We start from the raw sequence: 14827 nt of genomic DNA on the forward strand, positions 1-14827 counted from the left end.
AACAGGAATCTTATTTCACATTTCTCTGTATCTTCATTTCCTAGCAAAGTATCTAGAACAAAGTATGTCCTTACTAAATATGTATTGAATGAGTGAATGCATAACCACAATATAAAGTTCAATTAGTATCAAGATATTTAGTTTTTAAAATCAAAGATTTTGATTGTTTACATGTTAAAACTAGAAAAGTCTTGATATGTTTTATTAGCCTCCAAACTTACCTGAGTATCTTATCTGCAGTACAGAATGTGGGATACCTAATAAGTGTGAAAAATGGTCCTTAAGATATTTAAGAATGGTATCAACCTTAAAAGGTATTACAATTTCCTGGCCCACTGGAATAAGTACAACTTTTACTGTAAATTAAAAGAGAAAAGAAAGAATTATAGCCAAATATAGCAAAGGTCAGCAAACTACAGTCCACAAACAGATACAGAATTATGTGTTAATTTTTAATTACGCAGAATACAAGTTGTTCTTGCTAGTGTTTCCCCTGCTGTGCCCCAATGATAACAGTTACTTTTAATTTTCTATAAGGAGAAGTAGCCAATATTTAGTTGCTTTGAAAATCAACCCATAATCTCAAAAATTAGCTCTAATGTTCAATACCTGGCATGTATTATTCAGATATAAGCATAGGAAACATCTCAGGAAATCAGGCATTTTTGCACAGTGAATTTAGGAAAGAGACACCTGAGACAGAGAAAGTGTCCCAGAAGTTAGAAATGCACTATAACTACTTTTCACAAAGAGGGACATTATATGGCTCAATCCCCTCTAGAAAAGAGAGAAGCAAGATACTTACATATTAAAATTTTTTTAATGTTATTATAAAATGATTATCTGTTCACAAATATAGGAGGGAAATACAGTATGTAAAAAGTAATTAATATGGGTAAACTGTTTTACATCTACAGACTTCAAATTTTAATGGAGAAGATGTGAGAAGATGGAGTATAGAATAAAGACTGTGGATCAAAAAAGTTTTATATATTTCTAGATTCCTGAAATTACAGTTTTCATAAAGCTAAAAATAAGACATTTATCAATAACATGACAAAATTTAAGTAGGCACTGGTAATGCGAAGGTTCTTTGAGCTTGTTAAAACTTGTTTTCACAGTTTTCTATCAACAAAGAGAATACTTTCTCAGATGGCAAATATAAGAAGGTAATTTTAATTAATAAATTTTAAAACTTTCATAGTAGTGACTTCTTAAGCTTTGGGAAGGGGAAATGTGTCAAGGGATTTGTGAAGTTCAGGAGGTACAGGACCAAGACAACATTTTTTTAAAAATCACTATGTGTTTAAGCTATAATATTAGGGAATGACAGAAATACCCAAAACTGAAACCCAAATTTACATTAAATACTAAAATTGAGAGATACCTGCTTCAGTCAGGTATAATTGGGCTTATGTAGTTTTCTCTCCTTCTTTTCATTCTTTACTTATATGGACACATCACACAAGGGTAAACTACGCCACTAGATTCAAAAGCTACATTTTACCAGCCAAACTTAGCTGCTGTTATTATTGTTGTTAAATCATGGCTCATGTTCTCCACTCTGTAGGCAGAAACTCTCTCGAAACTCATTCACAAGACAGAAAAGGAGCAGTCAGTTAACCATGCAAGTAGAATGGTTCTCTGTGTAACCACCTTATTGCTGCTGCCACTCTGCTGTTATTAAGAACGTAATAATAACTACTGTATGCTATCAACATTATTTTATGTCTTTAAAATTAACCTACAATGAAAAACAATGATTTTTCTGAAGGAAAATGTAAGTTAACACTAAACAGACTATAGAAATATGTAAAAGCAACATGATATGTAGAATAAGCGAGCACTGGATATGAAACTAGAAAAATCTATTGTCAAGTTCCCATCCACCTCTTGCTATTTAGGTACAACAATTAATTCCAAATTGGCATGTAAAATAATTCCGATTTTAGTCAACAATTTCTCCATCATTTTCCAAGGTGGTAAACATTTTTAAAACCTACTTTCTTTGAAAAAATATGTAAATATCAATTTTTAAATTTAATGATGCTCATTCATTGACGAAAAATAGATACTGCAGAATAGAGAAGCTTTCACAAATAGTTAAGAGATTCAAGCTATGTAACTCTGGAAGTTTGGTGGATAAGGGAAAGGGAAAGGAATGTCACATATAAAACAAATCTTTAAGCAAAAATAAGAGAACAAGAAAACGCATTCATTCTTCAAAATGAGAAAACGAAATAGCCTATCTTCCTTAGGTAGTACCTGTTGCTAGAGAATCTTCCATTGATTCTTGCAAAGACTCCTTTATAGACTTTATTCTATCTAGAAATGCCAAACTACCATCATTTGGCCTCTGCATTGCACACTGCTTTTCATGATGTTGTGGAGTATATGAAACTTGTCTTGGTGATATAACCTCTTCCATGAGTTGTTCATTGTCTGGTTCCAGGCTTGAAGAGCTTTGGTCATTCTGCTCCTCAACATGTATTGCACGGCTCTCACTGAATTGTTCTATCCCAGATTCATGCTCTTCAGTTTGATCTGACTCTTGAGGCTCTTCTGAGGCAACTGGAATAGTGACAGTATCAAAAGCATCATTACTTTCTTCTGTTGAATTGGCTATATTCTGAGCTTCATACTTCTCCTGCTGATTAGACATTTTCCTGAATTAAGAAAAATAAACATATTTACTACATAGATGAAGTTTCTACACCAAAAATCAAATTCATTGCTAGTATAGAGTAACATTCATAATATTCAACTAAAGTGTTGCTCAATTTTAAAAAATGTTTACCTTAGTAATAGCACCAGGTTAAAAAATAGAACCTCAAAACAATAAATCTGACAATACTCTGCAAAGAATATATGGAAAAAAATTTTTAAATATCTTGTCATTTCTTCCTTATTTCTTCCTTATTTTAGTCTCATATTTTTTGAAACTTCCTTATTTAATGAAGAATGCCTCATGAAAAGACTTCTTGAATTTCTTTTTTCTGAATACAAAACTGATAGATGGATGCTTCTAGCAGCATTACAAATAATTAGAAGCTCCAAGGAACCAGCCAGCTCTATAGCAAGTGTACCCTGAACAGAATACACTTTTTGTAGTAGCTCTGCTCTTACAAATTGTAGCAGAGGTCTGCAATGACCTCTGCTCCCCACAAATAAACCTATTACAACAAATATGGGTTGACCTTGGAGTTGACTAGACCCACAGCTATGGCAACCAAGAGCTTGGGTCTGGAAGACAAGATGACAGCATCTAAAAGCTTGGGCCAGGATAGTTCAGGGCATGCCAGAGCCGGGCTGCAGATGCAGGAGCTAAATCAGAGAAATGAATGTCCAATATAGCAGGGAGCCCACCTATATAAGTCAGGAAGGGAAAATAGGGAAGGTAGCCCCAAGACCAGATTTCTATGGCAAAGGCAAGGGGAATATGAAACCTTGAAACAGTAGTGAGGTGGAAAAGCTCTCTCTGGGGCTTCTACTTTGAGCATAAATCTTTATGGAGAAAATAAATTCACCCATAGCCACTGGAATTCTCTGGCTACTAAATTATAAATTTTTAAAAATGGAAATATCTGCAATAAAAATATATAATTGTTCATCTCAGTGAATAAGCTATACAAGATTAGAGGGAGTTTAAGAGAGAATTAGTAAACCAGAAGATAAATAAAATGATTTTATATAGAATGATGCAAACAGATAAGATACAAAAAATATGAGACTAAAAGCCATGGAAAAGAAAGCCTAGCATGTTTTTGCTAAGCATATATTTTGTTGTGAGCTAAGAATGATTTTGTATTGTGAAACCAAAAAACAACAAAGAAGATGCATTGGAGACTATGTGTGGTCTCTGCAGTCTAAAAACACCCTGTGAAGTCCTTTTCATAAAATGTTTGCCAGCTTCTGAACTAACATGCGTCAAAATGGAGTCCCAGAAGGAAAAATAGAAAGATAGAGGAGTAAAAATATTTTTATGTATTATTTATTCTTTTTGAGACAGAATATTGCTCTGTCACCCAGGCTGGAGTGCAGTGGTCCAATCTCGGCTCACTGCAACCACCGTCTCCCAGTTTCAAGTGATTCTCCTGCCTTAGCCTCCTGAGTAACTGGGACTACAGGCATGTGCTACCACACCCAGCTTATTTTTGTATTTTTAGTAGAGACGGGGTTTTGCCTTGTTGGCCAGGCTGGTCTCAAACTCCTGGCCTCAAGTGATTCATCTGCCTCGGCCTCCCAAAGTGCTGGGATTACAGGCATGAGCCATGATGCCCAGCCGGGAAAAATATTTTAAAAGGTAATAGCTGAGAACTTTTCAAAACTGATAAAAGAATATGGATCCTCAGATCTGGGAAGCATAACATAAATATATACCAAACAGGTTAAATAAAAATAATTAATAGTCATATATATTGTAATGAAATTACAGAATATCAAAGACAAGGAGAAGGTCCTGAAAGTACAATGATAAAGAACATAACATCTACTGTTTTGAATCATATTAATTTGCTGACATTAATACAAATAAAAGTAAAATCACTGCAGACTTATCAGAAAAATAGGAGCCTATGCAACAGTAGGCTAACTGGAAGAAGATAACTATCAACCTAGAATTGTGCACCCAGCAAAATTACCTCTCAAGAAAGAAAACAGAAGCATTTACAAGTTTGTTACTAAGTTACCACCAAGATATTTGCTCTAAAGGAACTTCTAAAGAATATACTCAAAGGAGGAAAATGATTTCAAGAGATGTCTGAAGTGCAACTCGGAAAGGTAAATGTGAAAAATCATAAACATATGGGTAAATCCAAACAAATACTGTTAATACAAAATGATAGTCAATTGAAATATTAGACAATAATATATAATTGAGAAGGGAAAAAACCAGACCAAACGCTCTCAAATCCTTATACTGTTTATAATTTGTTTATTTGTATAGACTTAGGGAGTACAAGTACAGTGCAGTTTTGTTACATTAATATATTGTGTAGTGGTGAAGTCTGGGCTTTTATTGTGGTCATCACCCTAATAGTATACATAGTACCCACTGAGTAATTTCTCATCCCTCACACCCTTCCCATGCTCCCTTTCTTTCAAGTCTCCAATGTCTATTATTCCACTCTCTATGTTCAGGTGTAGATGTTATTTCACTCCCACTTATCAGTGAGAACATGTGGTATTTGACTTTCTGTTTCTGAGTTATTTCACTTAAAATAATGGCCTCCCATTCCAAGGGAGATATATTCTTAATCTTAGACTTCGTTACTTAAATAGGCATAGTTAAATCTCACTACAAGCAATAAAAAACAGAAACATAGTTTTTAAATTTCAAAACAATCGAGGGAAAGAAGTGGAATGAGAAAAACCTGAACAAAGTTCGATTTCAAAAAAGGTCAAGAAACTTCTTCAGGCTCTCACCACAAAAAACAAAAAACAAAAAACACACACACAAAAACACCATTTTGATTATTTTCTCCTGTAACAGAGCTTAATGGCCTAATTAGAAAGAGAATATCATAACAAAGCCCTACCTCCTAGCAACATGTTCATCTGCCCTCTTTGAAGAGTCTGAGGTAATGCTTTTGTTTCTATCTGAGGGGTCATCCTCACCCCAAACTGGCCAAGATGGTATCTTCTAAAAACAGCAATAACAACAAAATCAAGAACTTCTGCTCTTCAGAAAACACAACTGGGAGAACAAAAAGACAAATCATAGACTGGAAGATACTTTTCACAAAATGCATATCTGATAAAGGACTTATATCCAGACTATACAGAGAATAATAAGAAAAAATAATACTTAAAAAGGGTAAAAGATTTAAACAGACACTTCACCAAAGAATACATATAGAAGGCAATTAAGCAGGGCCAGGCCCAGGTTGAGGCAAGTGAAGTGCCTACACTGCTCTACACTTGTACTCATGTCTGAAAATGAATGCCTCCTAAAATTTTGGGCCTAGGTGCATCATTTGCATCACCCCAGCCTCAGCCCTGAGAACAAACACATAAAAAGAAGCTCAATATCATTACTCATTATAAAAATGGAATTTCAAATCACAATGAGACAGCACTACATACCTATTAGAATACTTAAAATAATATTTTTTAAAGCTCTCTAACAGCAAGTGCTAGTGAGTGCATATAAAGACAAGTGGTACACACAACAACATGGATGAAACTCAGACAAATTATGTTCAGTGAAGAAGCCAGCTTTACTAAGGCTGTGTACTATTGACTCAATTTATATGACAAATCCTAGGGTTAGAAAATATACCAAAGCCTAAGGGTAAAGAGTTGATTACAGAAGGATGTGGGGATTTTTTACGGATGGAAACACTCAAAATCTCAATTGTGGTAGTGGTTATGCAAACTATATGTGTTTATTAAAATGTATAGCACTCCAGACTAAAGAGGGTAAATTTTATTGTGTCTAGATTATCCCTTACTAGAAAGATAGCAAAAAGTAAAAGCAACTAATGCTCCTTTCAGTAGGGGGAAAAAAGTGTGCTATTAAGACTAAGACTTAAGGAATTTCAATAACAATTTTTGAAAATGGACAAGGCAGGGAAAAGAACTGATCCCAGATGTATGGTCAGTGGTATAGGAAATGATAAATAGCAAAGGAAGTGCAAATATATGGGTAAATATAAATGCACTTTGGCTGTATAAAAATAATGTCATAAAGTCATACAGACACAGAAATACAAAACAATCATTTGTCATATCTGTTGTGGGGGTGAAAATGATAAAAAGGGCATTTATCTTATCATAATTCATTAATCTGTATATGTGTTTTATGTGGCTTTCTGATTTTGTGCTATACTTAATAAAGAAGCTAAATAAAAAAGAAGAAAGAGGAAGAGGAGGATGAAGTACTCTATATGTTGACAAAAGTCACACTCCAAGATTTATTAAGTGAGAAAAAGAAAGAAGGTGAAATAAGAATATATATTCGTGTTTGTTTCTATCTGGATAAAGAAACACTCAGAAAAGTATGAAAGAAACTAAGAAAAGTAATTATCTGATGGGGGGCAAGGTGAGTAGGAAGCAGCCGGAACAAGGCTGGGCTCCAGAATTCTCAATGTATTATTTTTAACATTTTTATTTTTAAACAATATAAATGTATTACCTGTTTAAAAAATTAGATAAGACATCATAGGCTAGTAGAGTAGGGAAAACACAAGGTGGCTGGGAGAGTATGTGATCAAGAGTGCTAAAGCCTCTTTAGGAATAGGAACTAAGAATTATGACAGGTCTGAGATTTCATCCTACCTACAAGCTAACAATTTAGCCTGCCATAGTTTCATGAATGCTGTCAGAATACATAAGACTCCTGGGTCAGAGACAAAAGACTTTATTACTCATGGCACAGCAGATAGCATGAGCTTTATATTCACATAGGATCCCTGTGCCCCCAAATCCCAGAGGAACAATGTGGAATGCCCAATTAGATGCTATACACACAGTGGGTTTGCATCACAGCTAAGAAACCTCAAGCTTAGAAACTCCAATCCTTTATAATGGACTGCAAGCAAATATGCCTAACCTTTGCCTTGGGGAAATATTTCATTGTTATTATATTAGACAGATAAATCTGATCTCTGCTTTAGAAAGAGACCCTATATCAGCCGGGCACGGTGGCTCACGCCTGTAATCCCAGCACTTTACAAGGCCGAGGCGGGCGGATCACGAGGTCAGGAGATCGAGACCATCCTGGCTAACACGGTAAAACCCCGTCTCTACTAAAAATACAAAAAAATTAGCCGGGCGTTGTGGCAGGCGCCTGTAGTCCCAGCTACTCGGGAGGCTGAGGCAGGAGAATGGCGTGAACCCGGGAGGCGGAGCTTGCAGTGAGCTGAGATCGCGCCACCGCACTCCAGCCTGGGCTACAGAGCGAGATTCCATCTCAAAAAAAAAAAAAAGAACAAGACCCTATATCTTTTAAGACTGTTCAGTGTACAAATACCCTTGAAAACAAAATTCAAAACAAAGCTGTCATGTCTCTTAAGCAGAAATTCTAGAGAATCATGGGGAACTATCTTCCATGAGGAATAAGAACCATCCATGGACCAACACCAAAAAAGCTTCTGAGAGTCAGCATCTAGTGATTATTCTCATAGCTATGTAGTAAGAATGACCATTTCACAACAGCAATTACATTGTCTTTCCTACAGCCAGCAAGAACAATGCTTGCTCATCTATGCTCTGAAACTTTGTTAGGTTCCATTTGACACTACTCAATGTGAACAAGGCCCCATTTAACAGACACAACACTTAAAAGCAGTCCGAAGGTATAGATACCTAAAGGGCAAGCCATGCTTATATCTGTCTAATAAGGTGGAAAAGGATTAAACCAGCTTGAATGCCCACCAGGGCATGAGAGTTGATCCAATAGGCCTAAGATAATAAATTTCATAACTGTAACATGAGTAAATTATATCTAACAGTATAATAAAACAATAATATAACACAACCAAGGAAGGTCTACTTTTAGAGTCATCCTTTATTTTTTTTTTACTCACCCATTATCCAGCCACTCAAAAAGCACTGTCAATACTGACCTGAAAATTTAGTCTCAGTCTACTTTTGTCTGTCATCCTGTCATATTTTGACAGTACTACTGCAACAGTCTCTTAGCTGGTTATCTTAATTTCATTCTTGAAACTCCTACCCCACCAACCCCCACCAAAAAAATCCATTATTCTCACAGCAGCCAGAAAAATATTTTTTAAAGAAAATCATGCCATGCCCCTCTCATACTTGCTTAAATACCTCTAAAATAAAATGCTTTCCAGAATAAAATCCAAACTACTCACCATGGCCTTCAAGGTCCTAAATGATCTAGCCCCTGCCTCTCTGACCTCATCTTCTAAACAGCCCCACCTTTTACCATATCTAGGGCTGATCTCCCTCTTGGGGCTTTTGCATTTCATGTTTCCTCTGTCAGAAATGTGTTACTACAAAACTTTTTTGAGATAGAGTCTGGCTCTGTCACCCAGGCTACAGTACAGTGGTGTGATCTCAGCTCACTACAACCTCTGCCTCCTGGTTCAAGCAATTCTCCTGCCTCAGCCTCCCAAATAGCTGGGATTACAGGCGCCCACCACCACGCCTGGCTAATTTTTGTATGTTTAGTAGATACACAGTTTCACTATGTTGGCCAGGCTGGTCTCAAACTCCTGACCTCAGGTGATCTGCCCACCTCAGCCTCCCAAAGTGCTGGGATTACAGGCGTGAGCCACCGCACCTGGCCTTTTACTACAAATCTTTATGACTAATTCCTCATCTTCCATGTCTCAGTTTCCAGGGAGGCCTCCCTAATCATACCTCAACTGCCCCCTAATTTATTTTTTTCATCAATATAATCACTACATTTCTCAAAAGAAGACATAAAAATAGCCAACAGGTATACGAAAAAATACTCAACATCAATAATAATCAGAGAAATGCAAATCAAAACCACAATAAGACATGATCTCACCCCAGTTAAAATGGCTATTGTCAAAAAGAAAATAACAGATGCTGGCAAGGATGCAAAGAAAGGGGAATGGTAGTACACCGTTAGTGGGAAATGTAAATTACTACAGCCATTGTAGAAAACAGCAGGAAGGTTCCTCAAAAAACTAAAAATAGTTCTACCATATAATCCAGCAATTCCACTGCCGGGTATATAACCAAAACAAAGGAAATCAGCATATTGGAGAGATATCTGCACTCCCATGTTTACTGCAGCACTACCCACAATAGCCAATCAACCTAAGTGTCTACCACCAAATAAAGAAAGAAAATGTGGCATGTATACACACAATGAAATATTATTAAGCCATAAAAAAGAATGAAATTCTGTCATTTGCAACAACATGGGTGAAACTGGGGGACATTATGTTAAGTAAAATAAGCAAGGCACAGAAAGACAAATATCACATGTTCTCATTCAAAAGTAGGAGCTTAAAAGGTTGATCTCACAAGGGTAGAGAGTAGAATGATGGTTACCAGAAGCTGAGAAGGGCAGGAGGGAGGAGGGATGAAGTAAGATTGGTTAAGGGGTTCAAAAACACATTTACATAGAAGGAGTAAGTTCTATGTTTGATAGCACTGTACGGTGACTATAGTTAACAATATTTTATATTTCAAAATAGCTAGAAGAAAAGTTTTGGAATATTCCCAGAACAAAGAAATGATAAGGTAACAGATATCCTAATTACCTTAATTTGATTATTACAAATTGTATGCATGTATCAAATATCATAGTTGTTCAATAAATATGTACAATTATGTATAAACAAAAATTTTTAAATTTTTGAAAAGCATTGGCCATGGCTGAATTCATTCATGCTTTCAACAAATTTTTATTGGGTACCTACTCATTACCAGTCCCCCTTTTAGCTGTGTGTAGAGACACTTCTATGTTTCTACACATAGCCATAGACAAGGCTTTTCAAAAATTTTTACATTTTTGTTGATACATAATTATTGTATATATTTATTGGACATGCGTGATATTTGATACATATCTTTATCTGACCCAGTATATATTTTACTAATTTAGTTGTTACTTGCCCATTTTCCTCATTAGAATATAAGCTTTTTTTTACTGCAGGGATTTTGATCTGGTTGGTAGTTTGCAGTTTTTACTGCAGAGATTTTGATCTGCAGTTAAAAAAAGCTTATATTCTAGTGAGGAAAATGGACAAGTAATAACTAAATTAGTAAAATATACATTGGATCAGATAAAGAGCTAGCAAAATAATAAAGCAAAGAAGGTGGCTAGGAAGTATGAGACTATCAGGAGAGAGTATGCAGAGTAGAGTGGCAAGTTTTGCTAAGTATATGTGTGGGGAAGGAATGCCTCTCTGGTTAAAATGACATCTGAGCAGGAGGCTGAACTGAGAAAATAAGCAAGGCATGAGGACAAATGGAGAAATGAGAAGCATCACATATCTGAGGAATAACTAGCTAGTCAACTTATGTGGCTAGAGACCAGTGAGTTAAGAAAAGAGCAATAGAAGATGAAGCCAGAGAGGAGGTTGTGGGGAGAGGGCATTAGACTGTGGAAGGTAGGGGAGTGGGAAGCTGGTAGGACATCAGGAGTCTACTGGAATCTATTGTAGTAACCTTGACATGAGGTGAAATGGACCTGAGTGACAGTAGAGGAGATGATGATAAGTGCTGACTGGATTCTGGATATATTTTTAAAATAGAGCTGAAAGGATTTAGTGATGAACTAAATGTGGGCTATGAGATAAAGAGAGGAATCAAGGATACTGCTAACATTTTTAGCCCAAGTAACCAGAAGGATAGAGCTACATTTACAGAAATAAGGAAAACTTCAAATAAAGGAGGCCTGAGGTATGCATGGAAATTAGATCAGTCTGATTTGGGGCATGCTGAGTTTGAGATGCCCATTGGACACTGGGTTAACAGTTTGAAGTTCTGAGAAGATGTTGGCCTGGAAATTGTAGAGTCAGAAGTCTATGGTATTTAAAGCCATGAGACGTGAAATCAATGCAGTCAGAAACGGAAGCCACATATTATAAAGTTCCTTTGATAGGTACTGGATAAATCCTTACCCCTCCATCTTCCTCCTCAATGCGTCTGCCTCCATTTCCTAGTTGCTATGGTTTCTAATGCTTATATTTATTTCACCCTAATTTTAGTATGTTAGGTGTCCTAGATTGCTCCCCTCCAAGCAATCTATCTCCGTACAAACAAGATGAGGGCTGGGCTCGGTAACTCACGCCTGTAATCCCAGCACTTTGGGAGGCCGAGGTGGTCAGATCCCTTGAGCCTAGGAATTCAATACCAGCCTGGGCAACATAGTGAGACCCTGTCTCTACAAAAAATACACAATTAGCCGGGAATTGTATTGTGGCACGCACCTGCAATTCTAATTACTCGGTAGGCTGAGGTGGGAAGATCGCTTCAGCCAGGGCGGTGGAGATTGTAGTGAGCCAAGATCTCACCACTGCCCTCCAGCCAGAGCGATGGAGTGAGACCCTGTCTAAATAAACACATACACACACAGACACACACACACACATACACACTGATCACAGTTCTCTGTAACCTGTAGATTGTATGTATAGTAGTGCCTAAGGTTCATAGGTCCTTAATTAATCATATGAATGACCCAAATAATTACGTTTTCAAGACGTTAGTTGTTTATAAAAAGGGTGATTAGCAACTGTGTTTATGATGGTTAGCAGTGATAAGCATTTATTCAACCTAAAAATAAGAAATGTCAAGGTTTCTAAGTCATGACTTCATTGCCATGCACTACAGTGATTCTCAGCTTCGGTTTCCTAAAGTGGAATTTCAGAAGGGCTGACTGCGGAGCCAGCCCACCTGAGTTTGAATCCAGACTTAACAACTTCTTGTTGAAAGAAGCAATCGGCCATGGGTCTTGAGTGTCCCTACATGTTCTTGTGGGTGTGACAAAAATGCAAGGCCATGACCACTGTTTACCCAGACCATTTCTCAGGGTTGTGTTTGCACCGAGAAACTGCAACGGCTGAGATAAACTCTTTCCCCGAAACAAAGAGCAGGCTTTCTTTGGTTTACTGTAAAAGCAGTAAATTCCCCATGTGCAAGCATCCATGTAGACTCACTTGTGTTTCCCCTGTTGGACTGGGTGGGGCTTGGGAAATTGGCACAAACTTGAAGCACTGGCTACTTCTTTTGCATGTGTCCTTCGACCCAGCATCCAAGAAACAGTGACTAACTTACTAGTTTGTACATAGGGTAAAACACCAGACCCCTCACAGTTCCTGATACTTACTAGCTATATGACTTTGAGATACAGAGGTTTCTTAACCTAAGCCTCATTTTCCTCACTTGTGAAATGGGATATTAGTAGTTTCAACATCAAAGGTTCTTCCAAGAATTAAATAAAATAGTGTATATAAAGTACTTAGCAAACAGTGCCTGGCAAACAATAAGCATATAATAAATGTTAGCTAATTAGTAATGAACTATTTCTAAAATTTCCAAATGGTTAATGATAATTATACATTAATAACGACTCCTAGGTATTACATAATTACTCGTTTTATAAAGTAGGAGAAAAAATACTTTTAAAATAAAGCATAATATTAGCAAATACTTATATCAAATTATTTAATTCTCACAGATGATATCATTATGCCCGTTTTACAGATAAAGAAATTAGCACAGAGAGGTTAAGTAATATTTTCAAGAACCCAGAGCTAGTAAGCAGCATATCTGGGATCCAAATCCAGGCAGTCTGGATCCAGAACCCATGCCCTTAACCACTTAACTGTGCTGTATCTCAGTGTAGGTGTCCATGGGGGATTGGGAGAACAGAAAAGGGGTCTTGGTGATTAAGAAAAAGTCTAGAAACTCATCTCCCTGCAGATGAAAAAGCTAAGACCCAGGAATGCCTCATGGTAGGTTAGTGGTAGTCAGATCCAGAATTTAACTAACAATTTTGCCATCAGATACATTATCAGAGAATGTCTTTTATTCTTAAGTGAGAAACATGACTATGATTTAAAATAGAGTAGAAAATGTTCAGCAGATATTTTTTCACCCACCTAGAACAAGGAGCTAATTTTATTGGTTCCTAATACCCCCTCATATGTATATATTAATATGCTCTACTTGCATACATAAATATGTGTAAACTCTCACTGCAGCAAATATTAAATGTAAATAACAAAGTACACATATTAAAAGTGTGAAATGTAAAATGTGAAATTCCAACCCATTTGGAAAGCTACAGTTGGAAAAGACTTTTCAAAATCGTTTTTTCATTATTGTTATCGTTCATTTTGTTGTTGTTTTTAAGAGAGTAATATGTGCTTACTAGAAAAAAAACTAACAGAATAGAAGGGGATAAAATAAGAAGTAAAAGTATTCCAGACATGCTAATTTTATTTCTCATTGTTAGGCAGTTTATCTTTCCAGGAATTGTCTATAAAGCTGCAATTATATAATATATACATATACATTTAAATTTGTTTATGATCATATCAATGTCTTTCATAAACTATATTTCTGTTTATTTTTAAACTTTAATACTATTTTATGACTTAGTTTTATAATATGTGCTTAACATTTATTTTTATGTAAAATACGATTCTGCCACATTCTTTTCAACAACTTCACAGTAACTTCTTTGCAAGGCTAAGCCACATTGTAGTCAACTGTTGCTCATCAACGGACATTTAAGCTGTCTCTAGTTTTTTACTATTAAAAATAGTGCTGCAACAAACATCTTATACATCTATCTCTGTATATATGTGTAAGTATACTGAAAATGAGTTCCCAGAATTAGAATGGACAAGTCAAAGGGCATATAGATCTTAATTTTGTTAAATTCCATCAAACTGTTTTCTATTATAGCCCCAAGAAGTTCCCCTTGACTGTTTCCTTACATCCTCATATTGTTTTATGAGTCCTAATAATTAAATATCCCGTTGTTGTGTGTTACCCTTATATTTCCCGTTGTATGTTTGATGTTGTTTGTTTTCTCTTACTATATAAAAGTTTTAGATTGTTAGGTAGTGACATTTATCAATCTTTTTGCTTATGAGAGTTTCCAAATTTCCTGACATGGTTCGAAACACCTTCTCACAATGAAACATAAATACATAAATTCATCCATAAATGCATAAATGAGACAGATCTGTAAATATTGATAGAAAACAACTGGACACACAGTCTTAAGTGTAAAAGCCAATCACAGAAGAGTATGCACAATGTTACAGGTGTAACTACATATTTGCATATGTCTAAAACACCTCTGGAAGGTGGCCTGGAGATGGGGAGAAATGGGTAGATGGAGGATTTTCACTCTTCA

At 36.1% G+C, this 14827-nt stretch overlaps 1 protein-coding gene across 4 annotated transcripts in view; it reads right to left on the reverse strand.

The window, feature by feature from the left end:
* The window catches only part of IQUB (IQ motif and ubiquitin domain containing), a 73192-nt gene that overhangs the window by 57110 nt on the left and 1255 nt on the right, over positions 1–14827 (reverse strand). Inside the window, exons 2-4 of one of the 4 annotated variants that reach the window (XM_054496711.2) lie at positions 5538–5641; positions 2266–2666; positions 222–356 (exon numbers count right to left, since the gene is read on the reverse strand). In XM_054496711.2, the coding sequence (XP_054352686.1) occupies positions 222–356; positions 2266–2662 (532 nt within the window). In that variant the 5' untranslated portion in view covers positions 2663–2666; positions 5538–5641. Of the gene's footprint in view, positions 1–221; positions 357–2265; positions 2667–5537; positions 5696–14827 lie in introns of all 4 variants that reach the window. The other 3 variants (XM_054496710.2, XM_054496712.2, XM_054496713.1) reach the window with 3 other exon arrangements.

The sequence above is a fragment of the Pongo pygmaeus genome, chromosome 6 (assembly GCF_028885625.2).
Source record: "Pongo pygmaeus isolate AG05252 chromosome 6, NHGRI_mPonPyg2-v2.0_pri, whole genome shotgun sequence".
Classification (NCBI taxonomy): domain Eukaryota; kingdom Metazoa; phylum Chordata; class Mammalia; order Primates; family Hominidae; genus Pongo; species Pongo pygmaeus.